The following is a 16595-nucleotide window of genomic DNA, read 5'->3' on the forward strand; positions in this document are numbered from 1 at the left end:
GCTGACACCGGGTGGCACCGGGCCCGCTGCGGCACCGCCGAGCCCCGCGACAGGGTGCCGGCCCTGCCCTTCAAGGGCTGTGCTGATTTTGGGTCAGGGCTGCAGCCCGCCTGGCGGCTGATTAATTCCTGAGGGGTTTTTATGTTTGTAGTCGGGATTTTGTACCCAATTCCATACCAAATTATATTTTTATATCTATATATATAGATACATAGATAGATACCTATATCTGTATGTATACATCTATCTGTCTTATAAATATATGTACTTAAATATGTAACTAACTTTAGACTAACACCACTATAGACTAACATCAGTCTTCTGTGAATTATTGGTCTGTATGTGGCTGCATTATGCACATTAATTTATCTTTGGCAAAATTAAACATTGTGCTTAAGGGTTTTTAACCTTTAAACCTGGATTGTTAACCTTTAAATCTGGATATAATTGAATCATAGAATATCCTGGGTTATGAGGGAATCACAAAGTCCTGATTCTTGGCCCTGCACAGGACACCCCCAAGAATCCCACCAAAGTGGGATTCTTTTTATAGTGGTTTATTCTTGTTCTAAATTTCTGATCCAGTCTCCAGTTGTTAATAGGCCAACATATTCCTGTCCTTTTTCTAAGACTTAATTATCTCAAATTACCTTTCACTACTTTGAAGGAAATGATGCTCAAATTTTAGCTTGTATACATTATTATAAACCCCTTCAAAATAAAAAGGCCCTGTGTTTCATCACAGAAAATGCAGGAATTAATAATTGCTCACATTTCTGTGTTTCTGTCAGACACACAACAGCAGCAAGTTCAGGGTAATGATGAGACCAAGCCAGGGACTCTGCACTCCCTGTCTGTGCTTGTTATTTCCCCACAAAATGAAGGAGGAAGATTGACACATTTATATAAATGTACAAAAAAATATATAAAAATAAGCCACAGCTTCTTCAGTATTTTCATGCAATTGTGTAGCTCCTACTCATGTTACTTGAATTTCTGAGAGGCAATAAACTTCTGCAGTGAATTTGACATTGATTTGCTTCCAGTCCTTGAGAATTCAACCAGAAGAAACCATCCACAATCAAGGGGAGGTGGGGCTGGCCATGTTTTCTTTATTTTCTTAAACTCCCCTGGCCCCAAATGCTGCTGCCACTATCCCCAAAGACCCATAAATTAATGACTGCAATACCATACTTGGAGGAGGTTTTCCAGAACACTTTGTACAGTGTCATTAAATTTGGAATTCATCTGCATAAAAAATAGATATCGATTCCCATTCTTTGCATTGATGGAACTGGAATATTAATACTGGTAATTTTGATTATTATCTGGTGTAGCTGCAGCAGTTTTGAGACGCTGTGATAGACAAGAAAACCAGGGAATGGGGAAGGCAGAACAGAGCCCTTTGCTTCTAATTTGTTGCTAATCATTGCTCATTTTAGCAAAGAACAGTCATCTTAACAAACGAAATTAATCTTAGCAGTGAAGAAAACTTCACAGGAGGCTGGCTACCCGATGGTTCAAGTGATGGGATTTGAGGCTACCTCCTAAATTTCCAGCAGACACATTTTTGCCCCAAATCCACATCCCTGCAGCCATTCACTGCTGCCTCCAGGCCTTTGATCTGGGGCACACCTTGGTTTTTGAAGTATTTGCTTAAAACTCTTCTTTTAAATTCCATTTAATTGAATACAGAACGAGAGTTTTCTATGCCCAGGCACAGAAAACAGAAACATCTCAGTTTATTTGTGAACCAGGCACTGGGACCCTGAGGCTGAAGGGAGCAGAGGATAAATTTAAACATGCAAATTATGCCTCTCATTGATGAGCCCTGCCTGGGCTTCTCTCCACGGGACTTTGGAAGCAGCTTTCCTATCAGGATCCTCCTGGCATCACAGAGGTGTGATTTGGGGGAGTGAAAAATCTGACAAAAAAACCAAAAGGAATTAAATCCTTAATCCTAAAACCAGGATCTAGCAACCTGTTCTGTGTAAAATCAAAGATTTTTTTTTCCCTTTCTGAGCTGGCAGCCAGGTGTGTTTTCACACCCACCTGCTCCCCTCCTATTTCAGCCTCCACGGAGCCTTTGTAGATTAGCCAGCGCTTTGTTGTGAGGACAAAAGTCCACCTCCACTAACGACTCCCCGAGCTCTTGGAACAGGATAACCTCAGGGATTTGCTTAAGGAGAAGCTCTTAACGCACCAGAGTCTGAGTTAAACAAAGGCAAAACTCGCTCAGGAGGTTCCTCAGCCACAGCTGGTCTAGAGCAGGGTGCTTTGCCATGCAGGGACAAGGAGGAGCAGCTTTGAAGAGTGAGAGGTTTATCTGGTTTCTGAGATTAAAGGAGAGACTCTGCTGGCATCCCTTGAAAACCAAACCAAACTGGCTTGGGAGTCAGGATTTCTGTTAAAGGATGCTCAGGGAAATAATCACAGATCAGGAAAAGAGTGCATTGGAGTGTCTCAGCTCTGGTGTGGATGCCCTTATTCACCTCAAAGCACCTCATTGCAGCTGGTGAGCCTTGTTCTGAAAGCAAAATACAAGAAATTGAATTATTTCCTTTCAATCGAAAGGAGTTTATTTAATTTTCCAGTGGTTTACAGTAGGGACAAGCACAAGCTGGCCTGGAGAAGCAGAAAGGACAAGCTTATAGCCTGAGGTGCTGTGTTCCGTCGAGTTCTGAAAATTGTGAATTAAATTAGCGTCCAACTGAGGAGAACCTGAAAACACACAAACAGCCAAAAAATCTTTACTTACCTGATTCGAAGGAGGTGCAATTAGTCAGAAATACCTTTGTGTGTCACAAGCTGAGAATGAAATCCCCAGGAAGTTTCCAGCAGCACATTAACAGCATCACATTTCATGGCGACGTCAATCAAGACAAGCAGCCCTCGTCCCCCTCTTGGCACTTTCCTGCATACAATTGCCACTCAATTACCACCAGCCACTAATCAAGAGCACATTTTCATGCAAAAATCCCGTGGCTGAGGGTTGTTATTTCTTTCTGTTGCCTTGTGACTTCAGTTCTCACAGCCGGTTCTGTTAATGAATGGCACTTGATGGAAATTACACCGGGCTCTGCCCTCTTGCCTTGGTGGCTGAAAGTAGGAGCTGGGAGAAACTGGAGGTAAAAAAAAAAAAAAAGTAAAGAAAAATAGAGGTAGAGAAAAGGTGGGAGGATGGATAGGAAAGTAGATGAGGAAAAAAAAAAAGCCAAAAAGGTTGGAAGGCTGAAAAGTAGAGGCTAAAAAGGGGAGGGAGGTTGAAAATTGATGCCAAAAAGGGGTGAGAGACTGACATGAGGGCAGGCGGAGAGGAATGGTGCTCATCCTTAGCACTGTAAATATTCCCAGAGTTACACAGGACATCCCTGGACCACAGCCACCAAGGAAAAGCACATGGTTTATCGGGAAAAAGTGAAAATTCTGGGAAAGAAATGGTATTGCCAAGTCTTCACTGGAACCAATACAGACTTAGAGATCATTTTTAAAGGATCCTGACTGGTTCCCTTTGTTCCTGCTCTTTCCACTCAGCGTTTTTACTGTGCCTTTCTAAGGAACCCAGGTAAAAATATGAGGAATGAGCCCTCTTGCCTTGGGAAGAGGTGAATATTCATTAGATTTAGGAGTATTTCCAAGGTGCTTTTTGAAAGACGGATTTAGTAAAGCATTTTAAAGTGTCCTGACCTAGAGCACATCCCCAGCCCTTTCATCTTCTCAACTTTAGAGGGGCAGCACTGGAATTTCTGCCACTTTAGGCATGGTGTGTTTGCTTTTTAACAACTTTAATATTGCAGCTGCAGGAACCCCCCTCTGTCCATTCTGTGAGTAGGGGACAGGTGACAGCCAGGGGTACCATCTCAGCTGGCCTGGGGGGTTCTGCAGCAGCTGCAGTGGGGTGAGGGGTCTGCTCGTGCCCTGACATGGAATTACATAACATGACACAAAACCTCTGGGAAAATTTCCTAATATACACGAAACCAGACAGTTTTTGTGTATATGAGGCATGTTTGGGTGCTGTAAATAGGCTGAGATGACTTTGCTCCCTGGCAGACATCTCCCACGTGCACAGAAGGCCATAGGTGCCCTGGCCAGCCCCACTGTGACTGCCCACGTGAGGAATTTGTTGGGATATTTCACACAGGAATCCAGACACTGTGCTTTAAATGAAGATAAAATTTAGACATTACTCACTTCCATTTGACTGTCAGCTCCCCTGGGCATGATGAAAGCAGCAGTGGGTCCCAGTTATTCAGCTTGCTCTGCTGTTGTATCTGGGGCTCCTGCAAGTCCTGTGTAGTGCTGCCAAGACCTTGGAGAGGGTGGAAATCCTGACAGGAGAATGCGACTGCTCTGCCATGGGGATTAGAGTTCAAAGTGCTCTCAGCCATGGTGCCCGGTTGTTGTCTCCAGCTGACAATGACCAGCAAAGTTCATGGAGACACAAAACCTGTCTTGGGACTGCTGCTTGAGGCCTACTGGTTTTCCAGCCTCTGCCTTTGACACTTTAACCCCTGACAGACAGGTAGGGGGGTTTTACCTCAGCTGGCAAAGCAGCACCACACAGCTGGACAGATAAAGCAAAAGCTGCTCAAGCAAGGAAGGCAAAATAAGGAATTCATCCACTGCCTGCCATGGCAGGCAGGTGCTTCAGGAAGGCAGGGCTCCATCAATTACTTGGGAAGACAAACTCAGAATGTTCCCCTTCCTCCTTCTCCCCCAGCTTTGTGTGCTGAGGGTGATGCCATGAGGTCTGAGGTGTCCCTGGGGTCAGCTGGGATCAGCTGTCCTGGCTGTGCCCCCCAGCTCCTCACTGGTGAGGGTGAGGAGCAGGACAGGCCCTGGCTGTGTGCAACCCCTGCTCAGGGAGAGCTCAAACATCCCTGGGTTATCAGCACAAAACCAAATCCAGCCCCACAGCACCTGCTGTGAGGAAAATTAACTCTAGCCCAGCCAAAACCAACACACTAGGTCCTCTGTTGGTCTGAGCATTAGAGGGACCAGCCTGGCCCAAATTTTGTTCCTTTTCTGTCCGTGGTCACTGACAGAGCCTTGGTGAAAATTCCTTGAGAGTAGACATAGATTAGGGGAGATTAAGGCAGGGAGCAGACTGTGGGGATGCAGGGACATCAGATGGCCAGGAGTGCCTGCTGTGGCTGGGTCCAGGAGCTGGGAAGGTCCTGGAGGAAATCTGCACCAGCAGTGAGGCTACAGCAGAACACTCAGGGGAAGGCAATGTGAGAAGGGCAGGTACTGCTGGTTTGCTCTGAGAAGCTGCTGAAGGGCAGCAAACACAATCTGCCACTCTCAGGCAGATTGCTCTGGTGGGAGGGGATGCAGAAAAATTGGTTTATCACACAGTATTTTAACTTTGACTTCCCGGGGCACAGTGGCTTTGAGGTGAAGAACCGTTGGTGCTAAATGAGAACCAGGCAGTCTGCAGGGAGATGGGCAGTGAAATAGGAACTAGATTTGGAGGGAAAAACCCCACTTTTCTCTGTGCTATGTTACTGAGATGCATTTTTAAAAAATAGCTGTGATTCAGAACCATTAACAGGAACGTTTTACCTGGATCATTTCCTTTGAGAGTATTTACAAATCCCCAACAAGAGCAGGGACCGAACCTAAGATAGGAATACAGCAATGTCATCCTGCAGGGAATGTACCAGTCCAGCTCCTCTGCTCTCAGAGGGACATCTGGCTGCTCCTGGATAACATTTCTGTACAAATAACACCATTCTGATGGTGTGCTTCTTGCCCTCTAGATGGTACCAAGCACCGAGTCTGAAATCGCTGATTTAACTGCCTGCTGTCAATAAAATTTTCAGACTCTGGGGGTTGTTAGAAAACCTCTTGGCTTTTCCATGGTTTTGATCCATATCCAGCTTTATAAATAGGTGGGTTTTGTGCCATTCAGTGTCACTGTTAGTTCAGCATGGGAAAGGGTGTGATGCAGATTAAAATAACGAGCCTGGAGGCACAGAGAGCTCAAGTGCTGTGTGAGTCTCAAGTGCTGCCGCCTTTGCTTTAGACAACACGTTCAACCCCCGTCTAGAGAATGACCCAGTTCCTATAGGGGCTTTTTTTGGGTTGGATCCTTATTAGACTTGGCTTTTATAATTCCTGGAGGCTTTGGGGTGTATAGAGGGAACACACATCAACGCCTTCCTCCCTGATAAACAGAGAGCAGTTCATGGTGCCAGGCAAAAACATGTACATTGGATATCGTCTGTAGCTAGGAAATTGTTTGCCTGGCTCTGAATTCTCCCCAGGTCTGGCATTCTGCTCTGCTGGGCTTTCCCCTGCAGACACACCAGAGCAGTCCCAGAGGGCAGCAGAGCCATCGGGCCACCGATGGCAGGGCCACACTGTCACCTCTTCCCAGGCAGAAAAGATGGGAAAGGCTTGGGTGAAAACACAGACTGGAGCTGGTCAGTGGGTGCTCGCCTTGGCTCACCTGAGAGGGATCAGGCAGGGCTTTGTTAAATCCCCCCTTTCTCCCCAGCTTTAGGGCAGGAGGGTGTCCCAGCACAGCCACACTGCCCAGTGCCAGCACTGAAGGAGTGACTGCTGCTGCCTTCCCCTTCTGGGGGAAAATTAAACCAGAACAGCTATTAGCAAAACAAAAGTGACCTTGGCAAGTCAAACAGTTCATTTCAAACCTGTCTGTGATACCTGCATTTCTATAGCAACAAAAATAGGAGGTTTTGCTTACAAACAGTGTCTTGTACATCTAAGAATAGCCACATTTCCACAAAGTTCTTTAAAAAAGACACAAATTCCAGTTTGGATATTAAGATTAATATATTTAATCTTTCTTGTTTGTAAAACAAGACATAAGTTTGTGTATAGATATAACATATATTTTTTTTATTTATATATAATATATACAGACAATAAAAAAATTTTCCTCTGTATTAGACTGAGAGATTTATGGAGGAATGATATAGGCATAACGGGGAGCTTTGAAGAAACTCAGAGTTTCATACTAGGTAATTCCCAGGGAAAAGGAAAACACCCTGTCAGCCTTCAGCACTAAAACAGGCCTTGCCCACCATGGACTGAAGTCCCAACTGGCTCTTCCACTGGATATTTGCTACATGGTTCTTGAAGTCAGGAGGCTGTCCCCACAGCAGGATGCTCTGTGCCTTGCTGACAGCCACGGGCCAGGGGAGGTTATTGCACTCCGAGGATGCAGTGTTAAAAGCACATTTGTGCATTTCCATAGCTCCTATGGAAGAACGAGACATTTCCAATGTGCATATTTATCAAAAATCATAGAGATGGGAAGCGACTGCTCATCCCCAAGGGCTGGGGCGAGCTGCCTGGCTTGGAGAGCTGCCCTCAGCCCCCTGAGGCCAGGGCTGTGCCCTCCTGCCCGGCCAGAGGGGTGGGACAGGGACAGGCACCGGGATCCCGGCGGGATGTGAGCTGCAGTGGGTGGCAGGGTGAGGGCAATGCCATGTGTGACCTTGCATTTCTCTCCTTGCTCTCTTTTGGAGGGTGGGTGGCTGCAGGGAAACACCAGTTAAGGCTGTCTCAGTGATTATGTCTGTTACTAGACTGGGAGGAGCAGGAGGGGAACCTTGGGGTGGGGAGGAACACAAGTAGGAACCATTTTACCATTCACCTAGGAGTGAAAACAAAAACCCCAAAACAATAAAAACCCCAACTCCAAGTAAATAACCATCTCAGAGAACTAAATAATGCTTCTTATGGCAGTCAGCCTGGTGAAGACAGGAGAAGAGCCCCAACACCCTGGCAAGGAGGACAGCCCCTGCCTGGCTCACAGTCAGAGCTGATCCAGGGCTCCTCTCTGATGGTCACAGTGAAAAGAAATAGGAGAGGGTTTGGGCTGAGCCTTGGGGCATGAACCTGACCTCTGGAGAATGGTGTGGAAGTGGTCTCCCCTCAGCTGCTAGCCCATCTTCTGGCTTGCAGTGGTCAAAGATCAATCAGTCTGGGTTCCTTGCAGGGTCTCTAGCGTGGATTCAGCCATCCAGAAGAGGAACACAGAATTGTTTTGGTTGGAAAAGACCTCTAATATTATTGAGTCCAACCATTCCCCCAGCACTGCCAAGGGCATCACTAAACCATGTCCCCAAATGGCACAACTAAAGGTCTTTTAAACACTTCCAGGGATGGTGACTCCACCACTTCCCTAGGCAGCCTGTTCCAAAACCTGACCACCATCAGTGAAGAAAATTTCTTACATCCAATCTAAACCTCCCCTGGCACAACATGAAGCCCTTTCCTCTCATCCTGTCTCTGGGGGAAGAGACCAATCCCCACCTGGCTGCTCCCTCCTGTCAGGAGTGGTGCAGAGCCAGAAGGTCCCCCTGAGCCTCCTTTTCTCCAGACTGAGCCCCCTCAGCTGCTCCCCATCAGAATTGTGTTCCAGACCCTTCCCCAGCTCCGTTCCCTTCTCTGGACACGCTCCAGCCCCTCAGTGTCTTTCTTGATGTGAGGGGCCCAGAGCTGGACACAGGATTTGAGGAGTGGCCTCAGTAGTGCCCACGCAGGGGACAGTCACTGTCCTGGTCCTGCTGGCCCCACCATGGCTGGGACAGGCCAGGTGCCATTGGCCTCTTGCCCACCTGGGCACACCTGGCTCCTGTTGAGCTGCTGGTGAGCAGCACCCCCAGGGCCTTTCCCACCAGGCCCTTTCCAGCCCCTCTGCCCCAGCCTGGAGCTGCAGGGGGTTGCTGTGACCCAGGACAGGACCTGGCTGACCTCAGCCCATGGAGCCAGCCTGGCCAGATCCTCTGCAGAGCCTTCCTGCCCTGCAGCACAGCACTCCCACCCAGACTGGGGTCATCTGTAACCTGACTGGGGGTGTCCTCAAAAGGTACTGAACAGGACAGGCCCCAGCACTGAGCCCTGGGGAACACCTCTGGTGATGGCCCCAGCTGGATTTAACTCCATTCCCCACCACTCTCTGGGGCCCATCCATCCCTCCATCCATCCATCCATCCATCCATCCATCCATCCATCCATCCATCCATCCATCCATCCATCCATCCATCCATCCATCCATCATGTTTCTCCAGGAGAATGCTGAAGAACACAGTGAAGAACACAGTGTTAGATTTTTTACTAAAATCCACAGTTTTTCCCTCACCCACAGAGAGTCACCCTGTCACAGAAGGAGGCCAGGCTGCTCAAGCAGCACCTGCCTTTCCCCTGTGCTGACTGGGCCTGATCCCCTTGTCCTGTGTGTGCCATGGCATGGCACTCAAGATCATCTGCTCCGTGACCTTCTCGGCACCGAGGTCGGACTCACAGTCCTGTAGTTCTCTGCATTGTTCCCCCTTGCAGGCATTGAGCCCTTGCCTGTGGCACAGGCAGTGCCTGTGCTCAGGACTGGAGCACAGGGGCCTAAGCTGTGAGAGCAGAGCCCAGTAGGGTGCCCCAGCTCTGTGCCAGCATGATGGCAGCCTGCCATAACCTGCTAGGACTGCTTCCCAAGCCCTAGCACAGCAGCAGGGGCTTGCACCTCACAGATCCCTTCTGCTGCTAATTACGTTGTGTTTGTGGGCCAGGAAGATCCTGGAGGCAGAAGAGTTGTTTACGTGGCAAGACACTGGTTTGGCTCCAGAGTGCCCAAGTGAAGCCAGGAGATCTCAGCTCAGCTCCTGATAGCTCACTGGCCCGCCACAAACTGTGACAAAGGTCTGCAGGAGAGAGGCCCAGAACCCCATGGAACCACACTGGCATGGGGATGGGGTGCCTGTACCTCCCGAGTACTGTCACCAACGAGCCAGTGTGGGACAACAAGCAGAGAAGCTGCTTGAGCCCCTGGACCAGCAGATTGCACAGCTTGTGGCAGGGCACAAATTCACCCTTCAAACCCATCACCAACACAACCATGCATTCTGCAGAGATCAAAGAGTGTCTTGGCTACCACAGACCCCGGTCAGCGTGGGTCTGCAGGCACCGCATCCTCACCAGACCTGTGAGATGTGACAGCATGGCCTGGCACACACTGCCTCCTTGGTCTTCACAGCTGGCTTTACTTATTGATCAGCGTCTTCAGGGAGCGTGTCAGGGTGCTCATGACCGTGGCCACCGTGGCTGACTGGCGGGCGAGCTGCTCCACAGTCTGCTGGTGGCTCAGCGTCCTGGCCGTGGACTCCTCGGCAGCCTTCAGGAGGAAGGTGTAGTTCCTCACCACCTCCTCCACCTTGGTCAGCAGCTCTTGGCGCTGGGACTCGGAGCGCACGACGTACACCAGCCTCACAAAGGTCTCGATGAGGCTGCTTAGCACCTGGAAGCTGCTCGTGATGGCCGAGAGCATGTGGGTGGGACTCTTGTCGACGGCGGCCACGCGGCGGCAGGATGCCCGGAACTCCTTGAACTTGAGGGCCAGCTCCTGCTTGTACTCAGCCAGCTGGGAGATGTAGGGCTTGCAGTCCCGCACCTCGGGGCTCAGCACACACTGCCTCAGGATGGTCAGGAGCTCGTTGGTGTCCAGCTGCACCTGCAGAAACCCATTGGGGAAGCTGTAGGCATGGCCTCGAAGGGTGTTGATCTTCGCCAAGCTCCCCTCAAAACTGGAGGTCCTTAAGTCTATCTCCTGGGTCTGGCTCTCATTGGGACTGCTGCAGGCTGTTGCGTCCAGGACCTGAAGAGTCCTGCTCATGACTGGGACCATCTGACTGTCCAGCTTCATTCCTGGGAGTATCTGCATGGGGATGGAATAGGACAGCTCATCCTTCTCGCTCCCATCATCTGCCACATCGCATTTCCTGTAGTAGAAGCAGTAGCGGATGGAGCAGCACTTCTCATCCTCCATGTCTTCATCCCGCAGCTCAGCAGGACTTGGGTACATCTCCTGCTGCACAGAGAACACTGCTGACCCCTTCTGGCTCTTTTTGTCCTGTGCTATCTGGACGTAGGAGGGGTCAGCCACTCCAGAGGCTTCCTGGATTTTGCTCTTCAGAACAGGACAGAGGATGCTGGGCTCAGGCTCTTTCTGGGGGCCTTTCTGCTTGGTTGTGTAGATGTTCTGGTACACATCAGAGGACAGGGATGTCCTTTCAGTCTTATCTATTTCACTGACACTGTAGCGACGCAAGAGCTTCCTGTAGTGGGGCGCACCCATGCACTCCCCCCGGGAGGTGCACGTTGTCAAACAGGACATGCCGTTCTCCGGGTCTGACCGGTTGTCTCGGGACTCCAGACTTGTGGATCGGATCCGTTTGCCTTTGGAAGGGCTGCTCATGCTGGTCAGCCTAATGGCTTCCACCTGCTTCTGGTCATCTGCAGCTTTATCCCTGCCTCGCCTCTCCAGTTCTGGCACCACCAGCTGGTTGGGGGGTGGCCTCATTCCCCTGCAAATCCGCTTGCAGTCGCAGCTGCGCCTTTGCTCCCTGGACATCCCTGGGACTTTCTGCACAGGACTGCTCCTCAGCTGGCAGCTGCAGCGCCCAGGGGCAGGCGGGTGCAGGTACTCCTGTGGTGGGAGGTCACCTTTGCTCTTTGGCTTGAGCAGCTCTTCAAGGAACTCCAGCTCCTGCTGCTTCACCTTCTGCAGCTGGGCCTGCCGCTCGTCCGTCTCCTTCTTCAGCCGCGTGGGAAATGTTGCAGAGAACAGGTTCCTAAGCCTGAAGGGAGCTTTTGGGGCTTTGGGTTTAGCTGGGACATCAGCATCTTGCTGGGTTACCTCCAGGACTTTCTCTACTTTTTTGGAAGGCACAGTGCTAATCTGCAGGCTCTCGGATCTGGGCATCAGCTGGATTGGCCCTTTGGCTTCCTCACTGGTGCTCCTGAAAATGCTACCAGGTGATGGAGAGTGCACATTGCTGCTCTCAGCTTTTAAGATTTTGGCCGAACTTTCCTGTTGTATTTTCTGTCCTTGGTTTGAAGGAGCTGAGTGTTTCTGCAAGACGAGGCTTGTGGCTTCCCCACCTGCCTTCTGACCTGTCTCTCCGCTTGCAGCTTTTCCTGGAGCATCTCTACTGACTTTTTGCTGGTAGCTTTTAGAGGCAAAAGTCTTACTGGACATCATTTCCTCACCTGCTGAGGCGAGGTGGAAAGCTTCAGCCTGACTGCCAGGAGCTTCCTTAGGACTTGGAGAAACTTCACAGTGCTGCTGCGGAGAGACCTGCTGCTGCTGCTGCTGCTGCTGACAGTTGCACAATGTCTCTGCAGTTTGTAGACCTCCTTTAAGTGTCAAAGGCTTGCTGCTGGTACCATTCACGTTCTGGTCTTCTTTTAAGGCTGATACCACTTGGGGAGCTGAGGCTTTTGCATTTGCCACCTGCTGCAGAGCAGCTGAAACCATGGCTGGAGTTACACTGCTCTTCTGATCCAGGAGCAGCTTGGAGCTCGGCTGCACCTCTTTGGGCATCTTCTCTTGTAGATCCTGTGCCTGCTCCCTGCTCGGGGCTGCTGTGGCATGCAGAGATACCTCAAAGGCAGCTTTTGTGTGAGCTGCAGCTTTGCACTCAGAGCTTGGCACGGCAGCCCCCTTGCCCTGCTCACTGAGCTGGGGGCTCAGCCCTGGCTGGGCAGCCGAGGTGCAGCTCTGCTCCCTGGGCTGCTGCTCCTGCTTGCTCTTGCAGTTGCTAAGGCTGGGACTTTGGATGGAGAAGGCTGGCTTCAGTGAGGGCTCCTGGCGGCTCAGGGGGTAGGGGGAGGTGAGAACAGCCTGGGCAGCACAGCTCTGGATTCGGAAAGGCAAGTCCTTCCTGGCCAGAAGGTTTTCTTTGTTGATGTGCTGGGTGAGGAAGTAGGCTGCGTTCTGGTGCTGCTTCATAGCAGAGACCATCTCCGAGACATCGGTCAGCTCCGAGGAGTTCGTCTCGTGGCCAGAGTCCAGGGATGACTCAGGAGTGATGGCAGCCAGGACAATAAGACCTGAGGAGGGACACAAAGAAAACCCCACAACAACCCTCACACCACAGTGCTGTGTGGAGGAGAGGGGAGCTCCTTGTGGCAGGAGGCTCCCAGGAATGCAGGGCACATTGGAGAAACTTCTGTGGCTTCTCACAACTAAGAGTTAAGGTTTGTAAGGGAAATCATTTTGTCAGCATTGAGCTGGCTTGATAGCTCAATTCAGCAAGAGCTTCTGGCCCAGGGAAAGATCTTGAGGAGCTTTCCACTCCTGGTGGAAAGCAGGAGCAGTTGGTGGTAGCAGAGCTATAGGGATGTGTCTGGCACAAGAAGGAAAATTGGGCAACAGGTACTCTGCCACAGTGAGTAGGGCAGCCAAGGTGGGAAGAGGGACAAAGGACTGTGCTGCCAGCAGGCTGGTCCCAGAGTCACCCATCTGGCAGCAGGTTTGCGTTGTGAAGGGCTCACACACTGCAAAATCTGGGTGGGAACCTGCAGAGACCGATGGCCAAAGGTCCCACTGAGAGGGGTCACAGTGGGCAGGAACTCATGCTCACAGTGCTGGCTGGTTAGAGACTCGCCCCAGCATCGTGGCATATGGCAGATCTGGGACAAACCAAGAGACTCCTTCAGCCTCTGTCAGGGACAGGAGTCCCACCTCAGCTTCTCAGAAGTCTTCTGAGCAGCAACTTGACTGCTCCTGCTACAGCCTGCTGCCACAATCTAGTTTTTACTAGAAGCTGCTTCACAGTCACTTATAGGATGGGAGGAGACTAAAGGGAAGGACGTACAGTAGGAAAGAAAGGCTATAGGGAAAAAAGGGAGTCACAGCCACTAAAATACCTGCTGTCTGCTGTGGTGGGGGATGTGGACAATCCTCTGAAGCAGCCAGGGCTTCCAGCGCCTGCAGGGTGGACACCAGGGCATCATCCAGCTCCTGGGCGTGGTCTCGGACGGTCCGTGGCTGCACGCTGTCGATCAGGGTGACCGGGATCTCGTCGTAGAGGATGCCACAGAGATGCCGGCCCTGCTCCTGGCTCTGGGCAGCTGCCCAGGGCTTGGGGTCATCCTCGTCGGAGCTGTTGTCTCGGAAGCCAGGAGGGGGAGCGGCGATGGCGGGGAGCAGGGATGTTGTCTCGTCCTCTTCCTCGTCGTTCCCGGGAGGGGGAAGCGACATCAAGTCCACGGTGGTGTCGCGGGTGCTGCCGGGCTTGCCCGCCGCGCCCGAGGCCAGCCGGCTCCTGATCTTGGCTTGGCAGGACTCGCAGTACAGGTGGGCGCTGTCGCTGCGCAGGTGCGTGTCTATGGTGTGAGCCCTGGCCCTGCTGCCCTGCCTCTCCTGCTCAAGGCCAGCCGGGTCGTACTCCTTGGCTGCCCCGTTGTAGCCTTGGCCAGAGCTTTTGGAAGTGGGGTCAGATTTGGTCCTGGGACGAGTTTCCTCAAAAAAGATCAGGTTTTCATTGATATCCGTGGCGCTCTCCCTCTCCTTCCTCTGCTCTCGCATGTGCAGGTAGCAGAAGCGGATGAGCTCCGAGTCCCTGCTGGCAGCAGCCCCGGCTGCTCCGGGGACAGTGGCAGAGCCACCCACCAGCCCATTCTCTTTCTTTCCCACGTGCCCTGCCGTGGCAGGCCGCTGGAAGTTGTGTGCGTTGATGTAATCTAAACCAAAACCACAACAGGCACGTTAGCAGCAGCACCCGGGGCAGGGGAAAACAGCTGGGGAAGCTCCTGCCCACCCTGGAGCAGCACCCCTGTGCTCTCTGCCCTCCAGGGGGACACCCACGCTCCCTGCAGCACAGCCAGGCCACCTGGCTGTCCTTTGGAAAACCTGCTGGGCCTGCCTGCCAGGAACAGGGTTGGAGAAATGTCCTGCACCACAGGAGGAGCTGGAAGGGACATTTCAAGGCCATCTGGTCCAATGGCAGGGACACCAACTAGATCAGGTTGCTCAGAGCCCCATGTCCAACATTCAAGGAAACCTTGAATATTCCTGTGCCTATACCTCACCACCCTCATGATAAAACCCTTCCTCCTTGTATCTACTCTGAATCTACTCTCAATTTAAAACCACTGCCCCTTGTCCTATAGCTACAAGCCCTATTAAAAAGCCTCCCTGGAGCCTTCTCTTCTCAAGATTAAACCTCCAACTCTCTCACCTAGGAGAGGTGCTCCAGCACTCTGATCATCTTCATGGCCTCCTCTGGACTCGCTCCAACAGCTCCATGTCCTTCTTGTGCTGAGGAGCCCAGAGCTGGAGGCAGCACTGCAGGTGGGGTCTGACCAGAGTGGAGCAGAGGGGCAGAATCCTCTCCCTTGACCTGCTGGTCCTGCTGCTCTTTGGGCAGCCCAGGACACTCTTGGCTTTCTGGGCTGTGAGTGCACATGCCTGGGTCCTGTCCAGCCTCTCAACCTTCTTGTCAGGATAAGCAACAGTTAAAATGTTCCTGGCTGTCACTGTGTCCCTCAAGCATTTCAACTGAATGACTCAGCTTGGTGTCATCTGCAAACTTGCTGAGGGTGCTCTCAATCCACTGTGTCCTTGATGAGGACATGAAACTGTCCTGGTCCCAGGAGAGGTCCCTGAGCTCCATCCCTCTGCTGGGGACAGGGTGGGCACAGCCAGAGGAGGGCTGGCCAGCACAGCTGGCACTGGACACAGGGATGTGGGTGTCATCACTGACAGGGATGTGGGTGCTCATCACTGACCCACCAGTGTGTCCAGAGGGCAGCAGGAGCAGCCCAGCTGCTCCAACAAGGACCTCCAGCCTCAGCCTGCCACCTCACATGTAATATGGCCAAAGGAATTGTTGCCATTTTTGGGTAATGTTGGCCATACCAAGCAGTGTTCCTCAGGAGACCACTAAAAGTGGAGTAATATTGCCTTTTGGGGAGACATCCACTGCAGTTTGGCTGTGTTCCAGTGACAGGAACAGCCCCTTGTCCCTCACTGCCTGTGATCCATGTGCTATTTCTATCAGGCTGACAGCTATTGGATCAGGCTGGCTATAACCGAGCCTGCTGCTCTTGCTGTTAAGCATCTCCCAGTGACAGCCTCCCCTTGTTCCCTTGTGCAGGGAAAGTGCTGAAATACTACTTGAATTTCTGGCCAGAGGTCCATCCCTCAGGAGGGGAATCTGTCTGCATTGCAGGTTGGATTGTGCAGCTGTGCTGAGAGCCAGGGGATGCAGGTTCTGTCTGACCAAGGGGAAATTAAATCAAATAAATCCTAATTAAATTCATTAGCTCGACAAATTGGACAATTTGTCTCCCCAAACACATGTTTGTATTATACTGTTCATCACCTGCAATGCTAAAATCCCAATAAAAACAAAATCTCTTTGCTGCCTGGCCATGGCAGCGCTCAGAAATGACAGCTGGGTGAGGGAGCACAAGGCTGCCAGAGCTGGGGAGGTGTGGGCTCTACAGGGGGAGCAAAGGCTGAGGCACAGGCTTGCTGGCTGCCCATGCCAAGCCAAGGCCTGCTGCTGAATGGGACCAAACCCCAAAAATCCAAAATCCAGCTGCTGCATGCTCAGGAGGGAGGAAGCTGCCTGACAAGGAGCTGAGAGAGCAGCTAAGGGCACAGAGCTGCCTGGCTGATGATGGCTGGTGGTGAGAGTGGGGAGAAGAAGGGACAGGGAGCTGAATCACCTGGGTAGCTCCAGCAGGGCACAGTGGAGGGCAAGGCTGTGGCCTATGGCTCCACAGGGAAATGCAGAGATGGATCTCACTGACAACACTCAGGCAGCGTGTGCATT

At 51.5% G+C, this 16595-nt stretch overlaps 1 protein-coding gene across 3 annotated transcripts in view; it reads right to left on the reverse strand.

The window, feature by feature from the left end:
• Window positions 1-9046: 9046 nt before the first annotated feature.
• Window positions 9047-16595, reverse strand: part of FRMPD3 (FERM and PDZ domain containing 3) — a 28900-nt gene continuing 21351 nt past the window's right edge. For all 3 annotated transcript variants that reach the window (XM_005419885.2, XM_031056094.1, XM_031056095.1), the window contains 2 exons: window positions 13681-14496; window positions 9047-12861 (listed from right to left, as the gene is read on the reverse strand). In XM_005419885.2, coding sequence (XP_005419942.1) covers window positions 10013-12861; window positions 13681-14496 — 3665 coding nt within the window. In that variant the 3' untranslated portion in view covers window positions 9047-10012. The remainder of the gene's footprint in view (window positions 12862-13680; window positions 14497-16595) is intronic.

This window comes from Geospiza fortis, unplaced genomic scaffold (genome assembly GCF_000277835.1).
Source record: "Geospiza fortis unplaced genomic scaffold, GeoFor_1.0 scaffold157, whole genome shotgun sequence".
Taxonomy (NCBI): Eukaryota; Metazoa; Chordata; class Aves; order Passeriformes; family Thraupidae; genus Geospiza; species Geospiza fortis.